The 20,556-nt window shown below is 41.0% G+C and overlaps 2 protein-coding genes across 4 annotated transcripts; both read left to right on the top strand.

Moving 5' to 3' along the window:
• Positions 1 to 193: 193 nt before the first annotated feature.
• pycr1a (pyrroline-5-carboxylate reductase 1a) lies at positions 194 to 4,586 on the top strand. 2 transcript variants are annotated; one of them, XM_044330809.1, is made up of 8 exons: positions 194 to 298; positions 558 to 625; positions 745 to 815; positions 1,017 to 1,196; positions 1,955 to 2,176; positions 2,309 to 2,401; positions 3,289 to 3,452; positions 3,768 to 4,586. In XM_044330809.1, exons 2-8 carry the CDS (start codon positions 559 to 561, stop codon positions 3,934 to 3,936), a joined length of 966 nt encoding a protein of 321 aa, XP_044186744.1. In that variant the 5' UTR covers positions 194 to 298; position 558; the 3' UTR covers positions 3,937 to 4,586. The 2 variants fall into 2 exon arrangements, with proteins under 2 accessions (XP_044186744.1, XP_044186745.1); XM_044330810.1 differs by having other exon boundaries at positions 221 to 298; positions 537 to 625.
• Positions 4,587 to 4,732: 146 nt separating this feature from the next.
• LOC122966582 (transcription factor MafG) lies at positions 4,733 to 19,805 on the top strand. Of its 2 annotated transcripts, none has more exons than XM_044330814.1 (3): positions 4,733 to 4,912; positions 15,125 to 15,197; positions 15,292 to 19,805. In XM_044330814.1, the coding sequence occupies exons 2-3, from the start codon at positions 15,162 to 15,164 to the stop codon at positions 15,742 to 15,744; spliced, it is 489 nt and encodes a 162-aa protein (XP_044186749.1). In that variant the 5' UTR covers positions 4,733 to 4,912; positions 15,125 to 15,161; the 3' UTR covers positions 15,745 to 19,805. The 2 variants fall into 2 exon arrangements, with proteins under 2 accessions (XP_044186749.1, XP_044186748.1); XM_044330813.1 differs by lacking the exon at positions 4,733 to 4,912 and adding an exon at positions 4,952 to 5,650.
• The last annotated feature ends 751 nt before the right edge of the window (positions 19,806 to 20,556 follow it).

The following is a 20,556-nucleotide window of genomic DNA, read 5'->3' as shown; positions in this document are numbered from 1 at the left end:
AGTATCGTGCTTTCTTCCTGAACTTTTCTTCCCCTACGGCTCCAACTGATGCAACTGGCTTTTCGGCTTAATAGGACCCGCCCGAAAGTTACAGTTACTACCAAGGTGATTGGTCAGACGTATTATGTACTAAGTAAGCATGCAAGTTAATTGGCTTCCTCGCTTGTCAGTCAAACTTATTGCAACCAGGTAGAGTATTTTTACAGTCTATGAGTAAATCGAGGTAGCTGGGCCACGTTGGCAGCGTTGCTGTATTGGGCAGTCAGACCGTCCACCTAGGGGCATCTTCTTTATATTCGTAAGTCTTTTTATCTGTAAATATATGCACTGTTAGTAATATGGCTCGCGCCACCATGTTTTCAGGAATGTTGTTTGCCTCGGTCAACAAGGAAGTAAGAGTTTGTTTACTACCACTGCACAACATATCCAGAGCTAAGAGGGCATAATTGTGCACCACTTGTTACATGAATGTTTAATACTGAATTTAGCATTCAGTCTATTTTTCTTGAGATAAAATTGATTCATCCATGTCAAAGTCTTTGTACATTCACACGCAGAATGAGTGTGGGCTTCATAGGTGCGGGCCAGCTGGCCCACGCGCTGGTGAGAGGCTTCACAGCTGCAGGTGAGTTTTGAGTCATACATCAACATGTGTGCATGGTTTTGATTTGACTTGTGTTGTTGTGTGTTGATTGCAATCAGACACTAAAATGATTTCTTGACATTTTTTTCTTCTTTCACAAGGCGTGATTGCCACCCACAGAATTACAGCCAGTTCCCCAGACACAGATCTTCCCACAGTACAGGGACTCCGGGTGGGTAGACAATTAGGAATTAAAATCAATACTACACTGTATGTTCCATCTGTGATTGTGTGAAATCCCAGGCTGAGTTTTATTCATGCTTTAGGCTGCTGGGTTTTAAAAAGAAAAATACATTTATTTGCATGTAAATATTTCCTATGCCAGCTTGCTTCTGTAAAGTAAATGACATAATATAAAACAATGTCTTTACAGAAACTTGGTGTGAATTTCACTACCAGCAACAAAGAAACAGTGAGCAAAAGTGATGTACTCTTCCTGGCTGTGAAGCCCCACATCATTCCTTTTGTGCTTGATGAGATTGGACCAGACATAGAAGATCGTCACCTTATTGTGTCCTGTGCTGCAGGTGTCACCATCAGCTCCATAGAGAAGGCAAGTCTGAGCCGTCTGACTGTACATGATACTAATATCAAATATCACAAGATTTTTTTTCACTCAATTAATCTTGTGACACAATTTTGAATAAGACAATTAGTGCATATTTAATCTTATATAGAAGTATGTGACATGGTGTCTGAGAGGAAATTACAAGTTAATGGGGACATGAATGCCCATTATGTATCCATCCATGCGTATTTGTTTACCTGAGTCAAGCCAATTACAACTGTAATCCTGTCCTGAGGACCAGGAAAACGTGAGTGTAGGACAACATTGCTATAATTAAACCCTCAGATGATCTCTAGTTTCACTTCAAAATCACATTGATATGAATATCTCAGCTCTAGATGATAATGCTTGCAAAATTTTGCTTTTATGAAGTAAGTTCAGCGTCTTGGTTATTAGGAATGCTGATACAGAACTTTAACATGAGACTCTCATCATATGTTTGTGGTCTGATCTCAGCAGACCCTCAGGCAATAGTCACATTCTTTAACATGATGCTGGTTTGCTGTTTGGACTTGAAACACTCATGCAGTTGCCTTTAATATAGGCCAAGATATGTTGTGCAATCTTAGAAGGGCTATTTTAGTTGCAGACGTAAGCAAATGCACTAAACAAAAAAATGATCCATTACAGCTTTAGTTTAAAGTTTGAGTTAAAAATACAAGTGACATGAAGGGTGTGAATGGTGGCGCTCAACTTTTTTTCTGTGATTTCAAGGTAGTCTGTAAAATTGTTACCCTTTGCAGAAGCTGCAGCAGTATCGCACGACTCCAAAGGTAATGCGTTGCATGACGAATACCCCAGTAATAGTGCGTGAGGGGGCCACTGTGTACGCCACAGGCACCCATGCAGAGGTGGAGGATGGAAAGCTTCTGGAGCAGCTGATGGCCAGTGTAGGATACTGCACTGAGGTGGAAGAGGACCTGATTGATGCTGTTACTGGCCTGAGTGGCAGTGGTCCCGCTTATGTGAGTCAGTCATTTAATATCCAGTGTGTTTTGCAGTGCTGGTTTACCTGTCGCACATATACTACAGGCAAGTCTTTCAGATTGTTTTCACTCATTCTGTCATTCTAATAATTGATGATTGTGGTCTTACAGGCGTTCACAGCTGTAGATGCTCTTGCTGATGGTGGAGTGAAAATGGGCCTGCCCAGGAGACTGGCTGTACGCCTCGGAGCCCAAGCCCTGCTGGTATGAAAGTTAGCTATTAACAAATTTATGTCTTATATGTATGTGTTTTCTTGACGTTTTTTTTAAATCCCTTTTTGATAGTATTATATTTCTGTTGGTTCCAGTGTTTTAAATGTAGGTTTTCAAGATTTGATAATTTTTTTTGAAAGGACAAGACTGACGATTTTCCGTTTTTCTTATTGTCAGCAAATCTCATGTGCAGAGCCAAACCAACAATGAATTGATCCTACTTACAAATATTTTGTGTGTATCCAAAGCCTGATATGGTGTATTTTATTCCTCTGTGCCATAGACCTCTGTTGTTGTCCAAAAATGATTAAAAACATGTCAGTGAGCCACGCCGCTGCACTGGGTAACATGTTCCTGGTTCCCGAAGAGTGCGGGCACTTGAGTTTGTTTGTTCACAAAAGGAAAACTTATTACCCAGTGCAACAGTGTGGCTCATTAGCATGTTTTTAATAGTTTTTGGACAACAATGGAGGTCTACGGCACAGAGGAATACAATATATCAGACTACGGTTACACGCACAGTACCTGTTGATGCACTGATTCATTGTTGGTTTAGCTTTTCACAAGGTTTTGTTGACAATAGGAAAAACATAGAAAATCACCAGCCAGCCTTTACATCTTGCTTATCTAGGCAGATAGGGCCATTATAACATTCTTTTCTAACTTTGGCACATTTTTATTCTAATGTTGATTAATGTGCACCGTCCCTGTAAGACATATAAAACCAGAAACAGCTCTGCCAAGTGTGACTTGCAGTCTGTCTTGGGTGGTTCTAGACAGTCTGGATATACAATAGTTGGATTAAAGATACAGGTCGTGTATGACATAATCCGAGCTTTGTTGATCTAACGTTGATCTCCCTTTGTGTTTCTTCAAAGGGGGCAGCTCGAATGCTGTTAGACTCAGAGCAGCACCCCGGGCAGCTCAAGGACAATGTGTGCTCACCAGGGGGCGCCACCATTCACGCCCTACATGTCATGGAGAGTGGTGGCTTCCGCAGCCTTCTGATCAACGCTGTAGAGGCCTCCTGTGTCCGTACCAGGTAATTTGATAAGGAGAATGTGAGACAAACAAACCAGCAAATCATATTTCCTGTCATAAGGACACACAAGAAATGCTTTTAAGTTGATTGTCCTACTTAAATGGCCTAAGGCTGATATATTTCTTTTGAAGTTTACACTTCAGACAGCAGATGGAGCTATGTGCAAATCATTTTAAAATGAGAAATTTCCTTCTATGGTTGCTAATCGCCAAGTGATAAAAACACTATTACATCACTAAACTATAGTATATTGTGCTATGTATGTTACATACTATGTTGTAAATGTCTCTGTGTCCCTACTCTTCCTTTAAAAAGGGAACTTCAGTTTTTGGCAGACCAAGAGAAAATCTCCCCAGCTGCTATAAAGAAGACAACTCTGGACAAAGTGCTGCAGCAGCCAGGAGTGACTGTGGAGGCTGTTGGAGTTAGATCTCGTGGGATCAGTGTCTTCAACAATAGCAAGCCAAGGACCAAGAATAACTGATCCTTTTTTTTTTTTGTCACACTGGGAAACAGCACATTGTAATGCAACTTGTCACATCACTGAGGATGCAGTACATCCTGTCAGCAAACCACTACTACCTGATGATTGTTGAAACATAGGAAACCCTAGAGGATTGCCATCTAGAAAAAAAAAAGGAATGATGCCTAACATCAGGAAAAAAAACTGTATAAGCAATATTTCATGAAATCTCTCTCCTTTCCCAGGTGGTTGCTTCCTCATTCAAGGTTTCATTCCTGTCCTATCTTGTCACTTCTGATGGTCAATTGTTAGACTTTGAGATAGAATGATAATTTCCATTTCTGGTGAATATGGCTTCAGGAATCTTATTTCAGTTGGTCCTTTCTGATGGTGGTAGGCAAAGATAGGTTTGCTAAGTTAACTATGCAACCCACTGGTCTGCGGTGAAGTTGTTTTTCTGGAGGCGGTAGCCTGTAGTTCAACATGTATTTATGCAGTCTGAAATAATGTTGTCATTCAAATAATTTACTACTTAAACTTTTCTTACAAAAAATGTAAACGAGTATATTTTATATAAAGCAAGAAACAGGATGTTTTCAAAAATGTTATTAATAAATATTCAAAACACCATGTGGATGTGATTAATTTGTGTCAATGCAACAAATGTGCAGTTGGATACAGTAAATGCCAGCACTGTTTAATTAGTCATTAATGTAGCAGTGTACAATATGTATTTTGGTTAAAATGTTTCTTTACTTATGAGGAAAGAAGATCCTTCATGAATGAAGGCACGTGACCAAACACGATGACGTCTGGCTTCGATACAAGAGAAAGGAATCAACAAGGAGAGCACGAGCTGGCATTTGGGAGCAGCGCGCTGTCGCTTCTGTCACTGTAATCGAAATACTACTGTGCCTCTCATGTTTGTTCCTCCGCCTGTCGGTGTGAGAAGAGGACATTGACAGCCACAGCTTCAGAGAACGTCATTTTAAGTCAGGTGGGTCTGTAAACCAAACAGAGTCGGTGTTGTTATGCTGAGTGTGCATGCCTTCGCCTCGCCGCTGACAAGCTGGCCGCGGCTAGCTTCATGCGTTAGCCACCTAGCTTCTAATATCTATGCGCGTCAAGTTAACCGGATTTACACCAGAATTGGTTTTCAAAGGAAAAGAGCTCGCTTTACTCGCGCATGTGTGTTTTCTTTATCATGAAAGCTACTACCGGATATGCTTAGTGTAGTCTGTGTGAAATGACAATTGTCGGGCTCCTACTATGCTGAGATGGCAGCTAATCTTTTGTACACGCTCGTGAGCTGCGAATAAAATATGTCATTCAGATATTTGGGTTTGATGTACCGTTCACCGTTTCGCGCGTGAACGGTGATTTTTTTTTTCTCCCTCAGTGGAGGAAGCGCTCGTGGTGCTGTATTGGCTTCAGTTATAGTAGGAAGGCTGAGCACGGGGATTTCCTCGCTTGCTTGTTTTGTAGGCGGGGGAGTTGTTTGCCACTTTCACAAGCAAGGCGTTGAGAGGTTGCAGACAAGAGTCGTAGGAATGTCAGAACTGTGTAACTAGGTTGCTTTTATGATAACTAGTTTGGCGTCTCGTGCCCACTGTGTCACAGCGCTTCTTGGTGGTTTGTCAACTCATGCGCTTTCTTGCTGTTCAAACCTGCTGCTTCATCACCTCGTTGTGAAAAGGAGCAAGAGCAAGCCGAGGCAGCGGTTTAGCGAGATCAGGTTGGTTGCATTATTATTATTTTTTTCTTTTGACATTTCTCTTAAAGATGAACGTGATGGTTAAATCTGAGCAACGTGTTGTGCTTGTTGTGCAGCTTCAAATGCATGCATGGTTTTCATCTTTTTTTTTTTTTTTAAGGAAATGCTTCCATATCATCGTTTCGTATTGAATTGGTTTACCTGAAGTGACAATTCATTTAACCACTGGTTAAATTGTAACAAAGGCAGTGCAGATCAAACCATCCGTCCTTGGCTTTTAACCACAGTATTGTTTTATTATTAGAGCCAACAAACAAACAGCGGTATTTTTATCATGCTGAATCATCACAATGATGTAGGCTATTTAGACGTCCTCAGAATCCACCCCGAAATATGGCACCACCGGACAAAGGTCTGCTCGGTGGATAAGGGTCGATGTTTATCACTAAGCCGCCGTTATTAAGTAGATGGATCGAAATGGTGCTCATCTGTCGTCAGAGTCAGTCATCAAGCCATGAGCATCAAGTGATGACCATCATGCATGTATCAATAGCCTCATCTACATTCAGCTGAGAATGTGCATTTTATTGCAGTGCTGTCATGATGTACATCAACAAACGGGGTGTGAGTAGCCTACATTTAGACTAAGTGCTTAGGTGTCAACTGCGATGTCAAATCCATTTTAAAAATGCATGATAAGCAATATATTATGCCTGTGTTGTTATAATGGAGTCCTGCAATGAGTGGCTGTTTAAATTGGGTCATGTATAATTATGGAAGGTATGGGAAGTTAAAAATCTTATTAGGGAGTATTTTAAATAAAATGCAAGTCAAGGATATATGTATTTTGGTGTGTGTGTGGCGTGCTGTAAATGCCTTTTTATTTTGTTATACAATAGTATTTTAAATACGACTGAGAGCCAGCTTGTTTATGACATTATCTGATGCAGTGTAACACTTCATTTCTCTTATTTTGGGTTGGCAGATGCTCTTGTTTCCCTGTGTGTGACATGATGAAATTTGCAGCCCATTAGAGTGCACGCTTATGGAGGGCAGGTAATGAATTATCCATGGAGAATCTCTGTGCAATTTCGAAAAGTCACCTTGGAAACTGTTGAGCATATATAGGCAGGGCTAAACAGATAGAAGTTGCCCGTTCTTGCTCAGATATCCAACTTATTTCATCATCTCTGTTCATGCGAGCAGGGCATTGAAGTGTGTTTAGCAGACAGGCCAGCGCTACATCAGAAGCCCGGCTTTGCAATAAAGCGTAATGCCCATCTCTGCCTTTTTCTGCAGGTAACAAGAACAGATGAGGGCCCATATAAGAGCCCGATGGGGCTGGCAATGGTGTGAGGATGGAGACAGGGAATGGTGGAGATCAGCTCTGAAATTTATCGCCTCTTGCATTGAGGTATCCAAGATAAAATAAGGCTGGATACCATAGAGGTGAACCAAATGCACAAGCCATACCTTGTGGCGTTGCTCAGAATGGGCAGGAGATGGAGGGTGGAAGAGAATATGTAAGGTTGATGAAACACAAGGCAAGACTTTACACTGCATAGAGTACAGTCTGGCCACCGACACCTCTGTATGGCCAACACAGCTGTGCCTTGGGAGTAGTTACGCCTATTCAGGACAATTAATAGCCTCCAGAAAGGAACACAAATGTGGGATTTGTCCACAAAAGTGCTGCTTAAGCTGCACAGGGAAATGGGAATGCCTAGAAGCAAGGGAGAAGAAGATCAATATAGTTTTTTTTTTTTTTCGTTTTTTGCAATAGGGAGGGAATGTTGATGATGAAACCTCTTGCAAGTGTAGTGCGGATTATGATTGCTTAGCATTGCGATATGCCCGCTCCACTTCTGAAAGTAATACTTTCATCCAAACAGAGTAGCAAGTGTGTTTGATGAATTTCTGTTTGGAACTTGAGTTAGACTTGGCATGTTCATTACTGCCCTGTGTGTGTTCATATTTTAGATTAGCCAATATCGGACAGAACATGGAGAGCATAAAGTCTAGAGTCTCTGCTGGCTGCTGTTTTTCATGTAACCTACTTTTATCGTGGCTGTTTTATGTGTGAGGCACATCAGTGGTAAACTGACATTAGAAAGTAATTTAGCTGTTCCCATAATTGTGTAAGAAGCCAAGTCAAAATGAAATGAATGAATGATGCAGATTTCTTGCAATGTTCTGACGTGACTTGGGTTGCTGGATGTGTAAAATTTTCTAAGGAAGTTAAAGATAGTAAGACCTTGTTCTAAGATAAGCAGTCTATAACCCACATTGGAAAGGAGCTCATGTAGATCATTAAGCTGCCTTAAGTGCTGCTTGTATTGGTTCTTGATAAAATGGACAAAGATTATTTGTAGAGGCATGTAAAATGAAGGTGTGTTACCCAAATGAGTGCAGAGTCTGTTGGTGTAGATGGTTGAATTATGCTATAGTTACATTAATAATATTTGCCATTTGCCTTCTGCAGCCAATATCTTTTTACTGGCACCACTATGACAACAATCTAGTTTTATACATGTAAGTTTATTTGTGTAAAATATCCCCAATTTACAAAAGCAAAGTGATAAAAATAAAACTAATAGAAACTGCCCTTCATTCAGTTATTCGGTTATTTATTATTTAGCTGAAGTTCCTTCCTGTTGTACACAGAGTGAGCAGGTGGGGGTTTAGTATCTTGCTCAGGGATGGATGGACATACTGGCTGCTGTGGGGATCAAACCTGTGACCTTACTCTTATAAAATGGTTAAAATGTTTTTGTCCTCTTGTACATTCTTTAGGTATGTAATTCTTTCCAGTACTCTAAGCTTAACTCCACGTATTCCAGTGATCCGCTGAGGTAGACTTGAGTTTAAATTCTTGGTGTACTGAATGCATGCTTATGAATTCAGACTGTATTCTAGAGTGACGTAATTTATTTATTTATTTATTTGGATAATCACGTTGAGTGTGAGGCTTCATCAAATATCCTGTAGGCAGACATCATCAATCACTTGGCATAATTTGAACTGAGCGGTGGCAATGTTATTAATAGAAATTAGCATCTTTGTTACTTTCAGGTAGTAACTCTGCTAAATGACTGTATTTGAATCAAAGAGCTTTGTTATACAAGATGATAATAACCTTGTTTTCTTTTCTTTGGTTATGTTGTTCAGCTTTGTTTGTTTGATGGCTTTATCACAGAGGGATGTTTCAATTTAAGAGAATCCAGAATCAAAGATGTGAATTATTTCACTATTATTTCACTTAATTACATTACAATGTGTCGAACTGCTCTAGTTTAGCCTGTGTGCTGCAAAGGCTGTGTTGTAGCTGTAAGGTCAATGCAATATGCATTTAATATGTATGCAACCAGAGTAGTAAAGCTCCTGGATATTTTACCAGTGTGTGGGTTGCCTGCAACCCTTACTTCCTCTGCCAGTGCAAGGCCGAAGTATCAAGAGCTATTCTCTTCCTGTTTAATCAAGTCCTCCAGGCAGATTCAGTGGAAGGCCAATGAAGTCTCTTCCCCTGCCTGTACTAACAGAGCAGCTCCAACAGTAAACAGCAGCTACTGAGCTTGGAAATATTCTGTATTGAAACATTGGCTAATGCAAACCAGTCTAACTCAAGTCCCTTTTAATAAGCCTCACATTATCAGTGACTTCAGAAAATATAAAATCCCTTGAGGGTGATGATTCATGTTTTCACTTTAAACCACATGAACTGGATGCAAATTCCAGACATGAATGTGCCACATGCTCCTCCGCATGGTGTAACCTACTAGTCTCAAATGTGACTTTTTTCAGAGCCAGGGTCTATCATAGTGCATCATGTTATGAAATAATCAGTGTTACTCATCTTTGTAAACCTGTAGGGGAAAAATGATCAAATTTATTTAAAAGAAATAGGAAAATTGTGCACCAGAAGACTACATGTTAGAGATTAATTTACAATATTCAGAAATGCTTCATACTTTTATATTTTATAATATCAAATAGAGCAAAATCAGCAAATATCTTGGCAATATTGCCAATATTTTGACAAGCATAAAAGACAGAATTACCATATATTTGCATGGAGAATCATAAGCCTAAAACTATTGGATTCAATCCCGTAAGGCAATTCTAATCTTAGTTTAGAGTCATTGTACTTATTTAGCATTTTACCACTTAAAATGTAAATGCCGCTGCAATAATTGTGTAACATGTTCTTACATTGGTAGAATTTTTGAAATACATTTGTGTAAATGAAGGCATTAAAATAATTGTTACATTGCAACTACTCAAAAAGTCAAGGACTGTATAGGCTATATTGTATTACCATCTACTCTGGTCTTAGTTAAAGTGTATTGCCTTGAAAAATAAGTGTAGGCTACCAAAGTCACTGGCACTTAAGAGATAATAAATAAGCGGAGAGAAAGCACCCATACAATATTTTCCCTTGTGCTGTATTATGCAGCAGGTGGCAATATATTCCCCCTCTTTCAAACTTTCATTTAAGTGGATAAAAGGCTACATATCAAGAGTCACAAAATTCTTGGATGAAATATCAATCCCAACTTCCCCTGTCTGATCTTTTTTTTTTTTTTACTGATATTTTTTTTTTAATCTTGATTAAAGTGCTTTTCTGTTGAATGTAGTATTAAGCATCCGTCTGTTCATCTAACACGACTACGTCTGCAGACCAGAGCAATATCAGGAAGATGTACTAACAACCATTTAACCCTTTAATTATAGTCACACTGTATTTATTCTAAGGGTCACTGTTTCCACAAGGCTGGCTTAAGATTTTGATATGATGCTATTTTAGCATTGCCCTAAACCTCTGCTGGTCAAAAGTATTGGCTTAGTATTTCCCCTCTACTACAAGCATATCGCATTTCCCCCTGAAAGCTGCTGAATGATTTCCCCTCTCCCTCTTTTTGTCACTCTTATTTCACGCTCTGAATACTTAGTAGTTAATAGCTTCCCTCCCTTCTTCCCATCGTACCTTTCTCACACACACACTCACACACTGTTGTCTCTATACACAAGTTTACACCAGTCTCCCAGTAACTCTTCCAGAGCTATCAGAGGAGTCTGATTTTTAATTTGCAGTTAAATGGCGCCCGACACATGCAGCTTGCTTGATAATTGACTTCACTCAGCTGAAGGGAGGAATGATTAGATCTGAATATCTAGGCGATCATTTCAACTCAGAATTGGAAGGGAGGGAATAAAAGTAGTGGCTCTGATCAGGCATGAAGGGTTGAGAATGGATATTTATGGCGTACAGGGTGAAAATGTTGGCAGGCTGCATTAAACATCTCAACCCCGAGAACAGAGAGTGGACAAGACAACAAATAAGCACAAAGTATAAATTAATGAGCCAAAGCATAATGGGAAAGTGCTGACATTTTTGGTTTTTCACACACTTATCTCATCATGTGCTTTTCAGTATCTTTGTGGTCATCAACCTTCTATTTCCTGTGGAAAGTCCATGATAATGGAGTGAGAGGCTACAAGTCTCATACATTATTGATCAGGGAAACTGAATAGGTGATCATACTGGCTTCATGTCCAGGTCTCTTCTTTTGTGTTGTGTTAATCTTCTAACGTGCAGGTTTTGGAGAGACAATGAATTGAAATCGATGCTAAACCAGTCCGTCATCTTAAGGCTAATTTACTACTGGTTTGTAGCCCCCATGTCTCTTCTTGTGGCTGCACAGACCCTCTTTACGAGCCTGGACTGGTCATTGCAAAGGAAATAAACTTAAACTAGGCATAAGAGCAAAATGAGCCACACGGTATGTCTTCTCTTTTTGGAATGAAACGGATTGTTCGGTGTGAGATGTTATTCAGCTGTTAGTTTCACAGAACTGAGTTGTTATTGTTGGATGCTGCCTGCGCTTTCCTGAAAAACAGTCTTTCATCAGCATGCACCTCCACTGTCTAGTTTTATTCACTTCATTAGCAAGCTGCCAGTGCCAAGTGCTCGGACGCTTCTTTTCAAGAATTGATCATGACAAGTTAAATTTATATGTGCTTGTGTGGTTTTGGTAATCTGTCTCTGTGTGGATACATGTGCATGTGATTAGTTACGTGATATGCAATCCACTCTCATGTCTCAGTAAAGCCCTCCCCAGCCATGTTTAGTATTCAGAGAGCAGGCGCTGTCGTAATCTGGATTCTGAGGTAGGTTGCTGGGGTTTTTGTTTGCTCTTATGGCCCTGATAATCTTGTTACACTGCTGTCAAGTGGAGCTGGCTCTCCCTGCAGCCCTGAACCACCATGCGTGCCACCTCCAGTACCAGAAATCCATCCCCTCCCCCCTCGACGCCCCCACCAGCCCACCGCCATTTTGAGACAGCCGTTGATGGAAGAGCCTTGGATGTATCCTTGAAGAATCACCTCCCGAGCATCTTTATTCAGCCTCCCACCCCCACCCTTGTCTCCCACCCCCACCTTAGGCAGTCAACGACAGTGATAAATATTCATCAGGGGACGCAGTGTGTGGATGCTGTAGCCTCGGTTCCCCCTCAACAAAGGGTCCCCTAGCTAATGGTGTCCATCCTTGGCAGCCCCCCTGGAGAGATCCTGTGGAGGGGATGAGATCATTAAAGCATGACATGGGCTCAAGGCCTGACCTATCATGTCACATCAGCATTTATCCCACCAGAGTTTTTCCCCCCTTGAGCCTCAACCTAAGCCAACCCCACCTTCGCAAGCTGCTCTCTATAGATTTAGATGAACACAGACAGCTTTTGAAGGTTGGCTGGGTTACTCTCGTCGTGTTAGTTCAACTTCACAACTTCCTAATTGGCACCTTGGTTTTGGTCCTTGCTGAGATCAGTATTTTTTTTTTTTTCCCCTCAACCTGTTCTTCTCAAGCTCCTCTAAATGTGTTGAGTGTGCATTTTTAACAAGGCTGTTTGCTCTCTCTTTCTTTCTTTTCTTCTCACCCTCTCTTTCCCTCTCGCTCTGTCTCTGTCCGTCTCTCTCACCATCCCCTCCTTCCCTTTCTCTGGGTGACCACACTCAGCGTTTTCTATTTCCTGTGGGTGTGATGTCTCTCCTCCACAAGCAATCAGCTCTGATTTGTCAGCGTTCTTCCAGGCGATTCATAAAAATTCAGCAAGCACCTACAAAAGACGTCTGTGTCCCCGCGCTTGCTCCCTACCTCCGCTGCCTCTGTGCTCCAAGCCACAGTTTTCTCCCTGGGCACACACAAAAGACTTGAAATAATAACAAGTAATACATGTGTGCAAGGAAAACTGTCCTCAATTACGACTGTTAAGAGAGTGAACTTGTCAAATCTGTGTAGGAAGTCTAAAATTTCCCTGTCACATTTTTGTGAAATTATAGGTGTGTTTTTCTATTCCTCGCCTCTTTGTGTGTCTGTGTGACCATGCCTCTTTGTCTCTGTGAGGTATGACATGCCTGGTAGTGGAAGGGAGCAGCTGTGCATTGGACCTTGTCTGTGTTGTGCTGCCATGCCCTGTCATTGGTAGCCGTCTGTTGGCAGCAGCCTGTGCTGGAGGGTTGCAGCCTGAGCGCAATCCTTCCACAGTGTCATATGGTGAGCTTTCACTGTGCCAAGCCATGCCTACTATGTTACCCTACACACAGCTGTGTGACAGAATACACCCCCTCAACCTGGATAATGTGCCATCTCTCCCTGCATTTTCAAGATTCCAACTGGTTTATGAACAATGTTGGGTCTAGGCTGCTGAGGGGAAAATGATAGGCTTACATGAAATTTGGAAGAAGCAGCCCTTTTTTTCTACTCTGATCCCAGTAGCTATTAGTAGAGTACTTTCCTGTCTATTTGTCCATTATCTGTGCTTCATCAGGCAGACCATTATCCCATTATGTTTTGCATCTGTGGTCCAAATGCTTACTGGAAATGAGTCACCACAAAGGCCAGTGAAAGGTAGGTGTTACTATCAGTCAGCTATTCATAGCAAGCCCAACAGGGATGAAAGTATCACATTTAAAAAGTCCTCCACAGAACGTGAAAGGCTTTTTATATGGGCATCCGCAACACAGAGAAACATTGCAGTTTTATGAGGAGCCAGAGGACTTTTTTGAAGTGAAAGCATCAAGAATGCAAGTCACAATCTGACCTCATGTTATGTCCCCAGCCTGTGTGATAGTGTCGTATTCAGGTCATTTTTAACAAGCGTCTGTCTCTCCCTGTTTGGCTCAGGTGACCAGTCCACCTGTAGCACCCTTTTGTTGCCATGGAAATATCCTGGCCATCTTAGTGCACTTCAGAGCTACGACTCATCTGTTTCTTTTTTTTTCCCTCCTTCCCTCACTGAGCTTCTCTGAACACATCATACATATACATGATGACTAGCTTAGTGGGCGTGTAGGCTGTAAACACATGCACACTGACAGTAGTTCTTTTTTTCTTCTGTTCTGTGTTTTGATGCTAAAAAGTTGTAAAAGCCCACATGCATTTGTTTATGTGCTCAGTGCAAACACACTCTACTGGGCTGTGTAAATCAGCTTACCGAGGCAATGTGCTGGCTGGGCTGACTGTGGTGGGTGCCTGTGTCGCTGACACAGCATTTACTGTGTGTAGTGTAAAGCACCCAGGGCCACAATCGTGTGTGTGTGTGTGTGTGTGTGTGTGTGTGTGTGTGTGTGTGTGTGTTTGTGTGTGTGTGTGTGTGCATGTACTTATCGTGTGACAGAGCTCACACGGTGGAAGGCACCCAACCTTCTGTCTGTCTTAACAGAGATTTCTCGCCTGCACAGCTTCTCTTGGTGTTCCCTCAGTACTGACATGACAGAATAAACTGCATTGCAGCCCTGTTATTCTGGATGGTAGCTGAGGCTCTGCAGTAGTTACAGCATATCCCTTTTTCATTGATTTATGGGATTATAGTCGCACACCAGCCAAATCTAGACTGTCTAGACTGGATAGCTCATACAGTAGATGAAAGCCTGCCCTGTGTCTCTTTTTTGAGAGTGTATTTTAGCTGAGAGTGTACGTACAGTAGAAAGGCTCAGGTCTTTTTTAGTCCATCCGCGTCCTCTGCTGTTTATGCTCTGAGAGGCTGCACTTAACGGAAGTGACTTCTCTTCAGTTTTGTTTTCCAAGAAATTGTTGTGAATTGCTGCCAGCCAACTAAATGTCGTGCTCCTTGTGACTCGCCACCCTGCTGTTTAAATGCAGTGCAGGATTCAAGTGAGATCTTTAAAGTACTTGGCAATACAATCCACTGGATTGTATTGCCTGGTCCTAATCAACCCAACTGATGTTAGTGGGGGAAATGCATACCACTGAGTAGTTTGTTCATAGTGGCAGGTGCAGTGATAATCCAGGTACCTTTCACGGAACGGGCCTGGCATCAATTACAACGAAGTCTGAAGTCCTTTGACCCACTTTTTTGTATTTGAAGGACTTAGTCATGCAGTATCTTCTATGTTATAAAACATATTCTTTTGTATTTCATGGAAATTTATCTTTTAACAGCTCTGCTAAGCTACTGGTGACTTTTCTTTTCACAGACCAACCAGCAGTACAGGTGGACGCGGCTCTCGTGGCATGACTACCACAAACAAGGGAAACAAGGCCTTGAAGGTACATAGCTTTCAGACACAGAACTAAGTTTGTCAAAGTGTGAAGTTTGCCATGTAAATATAAGTATTCACACTAACTAACTCCACATCCCCAGGTGAAGCGGGAGCCAGGGGAAAATGGCACCAGCCTGACAGATGATGAGCTGGTGACCATGTCAGTGCGGGAGCTGAACCAGCATCTACGGGGCCTGACGAAGGAGGAAATCCTGCAGCTGAAGCAGCGGCGGCGTACCCTGAAGAACCGGGGCTATGCTGCCAGCTGCCGGGTGAAGCGTGTCACCCAGAAAGAGGAGCTGGAGAAGCAAAAGGCTCAGCTGCAGCAGGAAGTGGACAAGCTGGCCACAGAGAATGCCAGCATGAAGGTGGAGCTGGACGCTCTGCGTTCAAAGTATGAGGCCCTCCAGAGCTTTGCCAGGACTGTGGCCCGCAACCCCGTCACCTCAGCCAGGGGACCTATGGCCTCCGTCATAGGGCCCCTTATCCCTGGTAAAGTAGCTGCCACCAGCGTCATCACCATCGTCAAATCCAAAACGGAGGCTAGGTCGTAGTAGCAGAAAGGATGGGATGAAGATTTTCAAGACTAAACTAGTCAGTGCATTGTAACATGGCGCAGGATTAGCTGTGTATATTCTCAGTCACACCCCATGGCACTAACACTAACAATATGCTTCCCCCAATTCACTCTTGAAGTACGACTCAGCAGTCTGTACCTGTCAAAAGACATGTTGCGCTTCATGGGCGGCACAGGTAATCAAGTTGTGTGATTTAGGAGTTCACAGTTTGTTATCAAAGAATGGTGACACATTGGCAATACTGAAACATTTCATTCGAAAAGCCAGCTGTGGTAACATTCAAGATGGCAATATTGGGTGGCAAAAATACAATAGAATAAATGTTTTTCTAATCATTGAAACTAATGGTTAATGGCATCAAGTCAGACTGTTAATAGGTTGTTGGTTTCTGATAAGGTACTGTATGTGATGCGTCTGTTCTCTTTAAGACTAAGCTCTTAAATATTTTCCGTCCTAAGAATTGGTATGTTTGAAGTCTCACAACTGATCACAACCAGTAAACTAATAGATAATAAACACCACTCCTTGCCTATTCAACAATATAACAAAAGAAAGAGCCAGCACATATCTCACATTGAACCCCTTTGCTTGTTATTATGCACTGACTGAAATGAGGGTAAATAACACATGGTCACAAACTCTTGGCATGGATGCGACAGATGTCTTTAAAACAGCCTGACTAACCCAAAACTAGTAAATTTGTCCAATTTGTGATGTTGTTGGTCGTCTGTCAGGAATATAAGCATGAAATAATGCTCCCAAATCTAGCATTTATTTCTGTTTATGCATCTGTGACAGGCTTTAATGAACTTGTCATTATCAATATGACTGGTAGATGCAATAATATATGTATGCACTGAAAATACAAAGAGGTCTTGCATATTTATGGTAAGTGGAAACGTTAAAAATGATCAGCTGTTCTTAATGATATTGTTCCAGAGCTGAGTGCCATTCCAATATGACAAGATTCTTCTACAATATCTGAAAACCTGAATGTTATTACAGTAATATCCTCGTGTTTTGAGGGGACAGTGTAATCCACAAACATTTTGAAACATAATTTTTGCTCATAGAGAAAATATGTTGAAGTTGTTTTGTTTAAAAGATATATATTGCATTTTTTGTAATTACTTGTTGACAGGGCCGTCAGATATTTCCAAAAGAAAATCTTTACACAAGCTTTACTGTTTGAATTGTTAAGGTGTAGAAAACTTTGTCTAATGTTGAGTTCTTGGTTTTTATTACTAGGTAGATTACCTTCCATTGTTTATAGAAATACAGAAAAAGAAAACAGGAAAAAAAAAAATCCCGTGACATCTTTTTTGCAATTGTACCGAAAGTGGCTTACTATTGAAGTCTGATAGCTTTTTCTAGTGACTAGGCGCGTACTGTGGGGTAGCGCGTGATGTGATGTGTAAGTGACAAGTTGGCAGTGTCGTTCACTGTATAGATGTCAATGCTGTGCTATTTAAAACAAATCTGTAGAGCTAAACTAGGTGGTGTAAACAAGGTCAATTGTCTTTGTGCGTATTGGCATCTGTGATATCCTCCGCTTCCTTGGTGTTAGTTACAAATCATATTGTCATTAAGAGTTTACCACATTGAGCCATGTAAGACAGAATTGGGTGAAATGGCGTTTGGGTATTCAAAAAGCTGCGTTTTACTGAACACGAATTTAAAAGACTTTTACTTTTTCTTTGAAGCTCAAAGTGATACTGTCATTGCAGAACCTGAATAATGGTTGCACCTGGTGCTGGATGCCCTCTAAATACATCCTCTGTAACCTGAAAGTAAATGACTTCATTATTGGGAAGATTTCATTATCATATTCATTCCAGACACTTAATTGGTCTGAATTAGATCACAGGAATAGAAATGAATAACCCTTCAAATGTCGCTTTTGACAGACTAAATGAAACATGAGGTTAACTGAACATTTTTAACAGTTTAGATTTTTGTGGTTTTTTTTTTTTTTTTTTTTTTTTTTTCCAAATATCTTACAGTTTCCCAAGACTGTAAGATTGCATCAATGAACTTAAAGGGTAACCGCCAAATGGTGCAGCATCATGTGAATTTTACCCGCTGTCTTCAGATGGTCAGATTAAAAGCGGTAGGGTCTGGCTGAGGGTTTGTATGCACTAAGCTCCAGCTTGTTTTGCTCAGGACAAAACAGGTCACTCTAAAAATGAACAAACCATTCTAGATGAGAGGCAGGGATGGCAGCTCTCTTCATTTTATTGTTTTCTTTTTTATAATAAGCATGTCATAAAAGGGCTTCAATCCACACTCGGAAAGAGATACAGCACGACCACGTAGAATTACAATCAACAACGGCTGCCAGCAGCGCTTCCTCTGTGCCAAGTGTCGCATCACTCTTCTAGTCCTCTAAAAGGAATTTAACAGTGAAGCAGTTTTACACCTCAAGGTGAAAGTAGTTGTGTGATGACATTAACAGAATGCACTTCATCCAGATCTCCTGCTGGTCAGAATGTCTTATAGTGTCGGCAAGGTGTTAATCGACAGTCACTCTTAAAACTACGCCTCAGCAAAACTCCATGCCAGGGACCTGGGTGCTGGTTATTACTGTCTGTGCGCAAGTATCCTATCCTCACTTTGTCAACATGCTTAGCTATCTACATTGACTGCTTAACTGTGGGAAAATATATATCTGACTCTTGACATAGCCCAGTATTGATGTTGGCGTCCTTATTGCTGTGGCAGTCTTGTGGAGTGAATCTTTTTTCGTGTCAAGTGTCTTTAAGGTGTTCGAGTGGCACCGTCGACCAATCTCTCAATCTCCGCTAGAGATGATGACTCTCTCTTTCTCACACATACAGGTGTATAGTATGTAGCTACAGTAGGTATTAATGACCATTGTGAAAAAGTGACCCTTAATATGCAACTCAGTGGAAAGGTGTGAAAGAGTAGATGTAAGAGTAATCAATATTGTCAAAGTGACTATGGTCTGTTATTTAATAATAATTGTTGTTTTTGTAGTTTTTTTTTTTTTTTTTTTGTAAAACATGTTTTCTTTTGCCCACAGATTTTGCATCCCTAAATGGAAGAGCAACTGGCCCTTGTTTATAGTAGCTGACATGTAAACTATAATAGTGTACAATGTTGGAAAGAAGTCATGAGACAGTTGCACTCAAGCCTTACTCACTAATTATTTTGGTCTTAAATTAGCTGAATTACCAGATCTATAAAAGGGATTTTGATATCTGACTGAAAGCTATTACTATTATATAAATGTTAGAGTTTGTGCACTGAGTGATGCTACAATAGCTTCTGTCACAAGGGCCACTTGCAATATCTTTTTTTTTTTTTTTCTTTTTGTCGGTATGCCTGTGTTCGTGTGAGTGTTTGTACGATTGAGGTTCCTCTGCTGCTACACCAGTCATTAATGCTCGTTGTTTGCTGTAGCATCATCCACAGCATTTCTGCTCTCATTATGTGTTGAGTGTGTTTGAAATTGATCTTACACTGTAATTTGTTCTGCAGATTTAATTTTTAATTAGTTATAGCTTTTTTTTTTTCTTGTTTGTTGTTTTTGTTGTTGTTTTTACAGGCAACATGTTAGAGAGAATAAATAACAGCACTTGTGTGGCAGTTGAATTTAATAGCTCTCAAGACATTGGCTTTTTTCATGAAATTATGCTTTGTAAACAGTTGACTGTGCAGTTTTTTTCCCTCTTACTCCATGGAGTGGGTCTGTGTTTCAAAGGTATAAAAATCTGACTAAAGCGAGTAATACAAAGTTAATAATCTGTTTTTGTTATTTTTCTGTATGGGTTGTAATAAAATATTGCAGTACTTTGTATGAAAACAGACAATAGTTAATTATAACTATTTATAAATTAAATTATTGTACTTTTTGCAATCTGTAGATAAGTACTATGTATTCATATATACAGTAACAACTGTGGATTTAAACGTGATTCTCTGAGGTGTCTAAGTTATTGATGTATATATTGTATGTTTGTTGATACAGCTTACTTTATTTTCTATAAGACCAATAAAATGTTTTGAAAAAGGCTTATAAGCACTACTACTCTGTCATTAGAGGCTTTTAAACACTGTTGAAAAATTGGGTTTTTGTCATATTCTGTGGCGTCATTGACCCAGTTTGATACTTGTAAAAATAAACTGGCGGGGAAGGCTTTTCGCCGTCCAGGGTGGGTTTTAGAAGACAGCGATCATTTAGATGGCACGATTTCTTTTTCTGTGATCCAAAAAAAGCTGTTGGGCGACCCACTTTGGCTAACCTCAGCGGACATATTTTTGGCCCGACACGAGTAAAACATTAGAGTCATGAAGGATGTCTAGGTGTGCTTGTCCTAGATTAGGAGGAGTAGTGAGTTAGTCATCTCTGCTCCCTATGGGGCTCCTAAGCCCCCTCTGTCTCAGCGCAGCTCATCAAACATCACCCTCCTCAGCAGCGTTTCAACCCCAGCACATTCAAAACATGCCTCATGAGAGAACATGCGGAGACAAAGAGACAGATGGCTGAAAACAAGCTACACCTTACCACTCCATCCTGCAGGGCAAGTCTAAAACCCCAGTGCCTCAGCACCATTCCAGCTAGGTATTCTTCTTCGCCTGGAAGAGGCTCCTACAGGTCTATGTGACCTGTGCCTTAAAAACGGGCTCCTCTCCCTCCTCTGTTGCCTGCCCCAGACAACCGGGTGGCCTCTGAAGAGTTGATTAATTTTGCTGGTTGGGTTAAGGTGAGCTGGTGGGCAATCTAGGACAGCATTCTTCATCTTCACCCACTTCTGCAGCAGGTGC

This window comes from Thunnus albacares, chromosome 17 (assembly GCF_914725855.1).
Source record: "Thunnus albacares chromosome 17, fThuAlb1.1, whole genome shotgun sequence".
Taxonomy (NCBI): Eukaryota; Metazoa; Chordata; class Actinopteri; order Scombriformes; family Scombridae; genus Thunnus; species Thunnus albacares.
This window is presented reverse-complemented; position numbering and strand designations above follow the sequence as displayed.

Bases quoted from the DNA above. Each gene is read 5' to 3' on its own strand.
- pycr1a (XM_044330809.1), top strand. From the start codon at position 559: ATGAGTGTGGGCTTCATAGGTGCGGGCCAGCTGGCCCACGCGCTGGTG. The intron at 816-1,016 runs GTGGGTAGACAA...ATGTCTTTACAG, and splicing joins CCACAGTACAGGGACTCCGG to AAACTTGGTGTGAATTTCAC. The intron at 2,177-2,308 runs GTGAGTCAGTCA...GTGGTCTTACAG, and splicing joins GTGGCAGTGGTCCCGCTTAT to GCGTTCACAGCTGTAGATGC.
- LOC122966582 (XM_044330813.1), top strand. From the start codon at position 5,496: ATGATAACTAGTTTGGCGTCTCGTGCCCACTGTGTCACAGCGCTTCTT. The intron at 5,651-15,124 runs GTTGGTTGCATT...TTCTTTTCACAG, and splicing joins CAGCGGTTTAGCGAGATCAG to ACCAACCAGCAGTACAGGTG. The intron at 15,198-15,291 runs GTACATAGCTTT...CCACATCCCCAG, and splicing joins AGGGAAACAAGGCCTTGAAG to GTGAAGCGGGAGCCAGGGGA.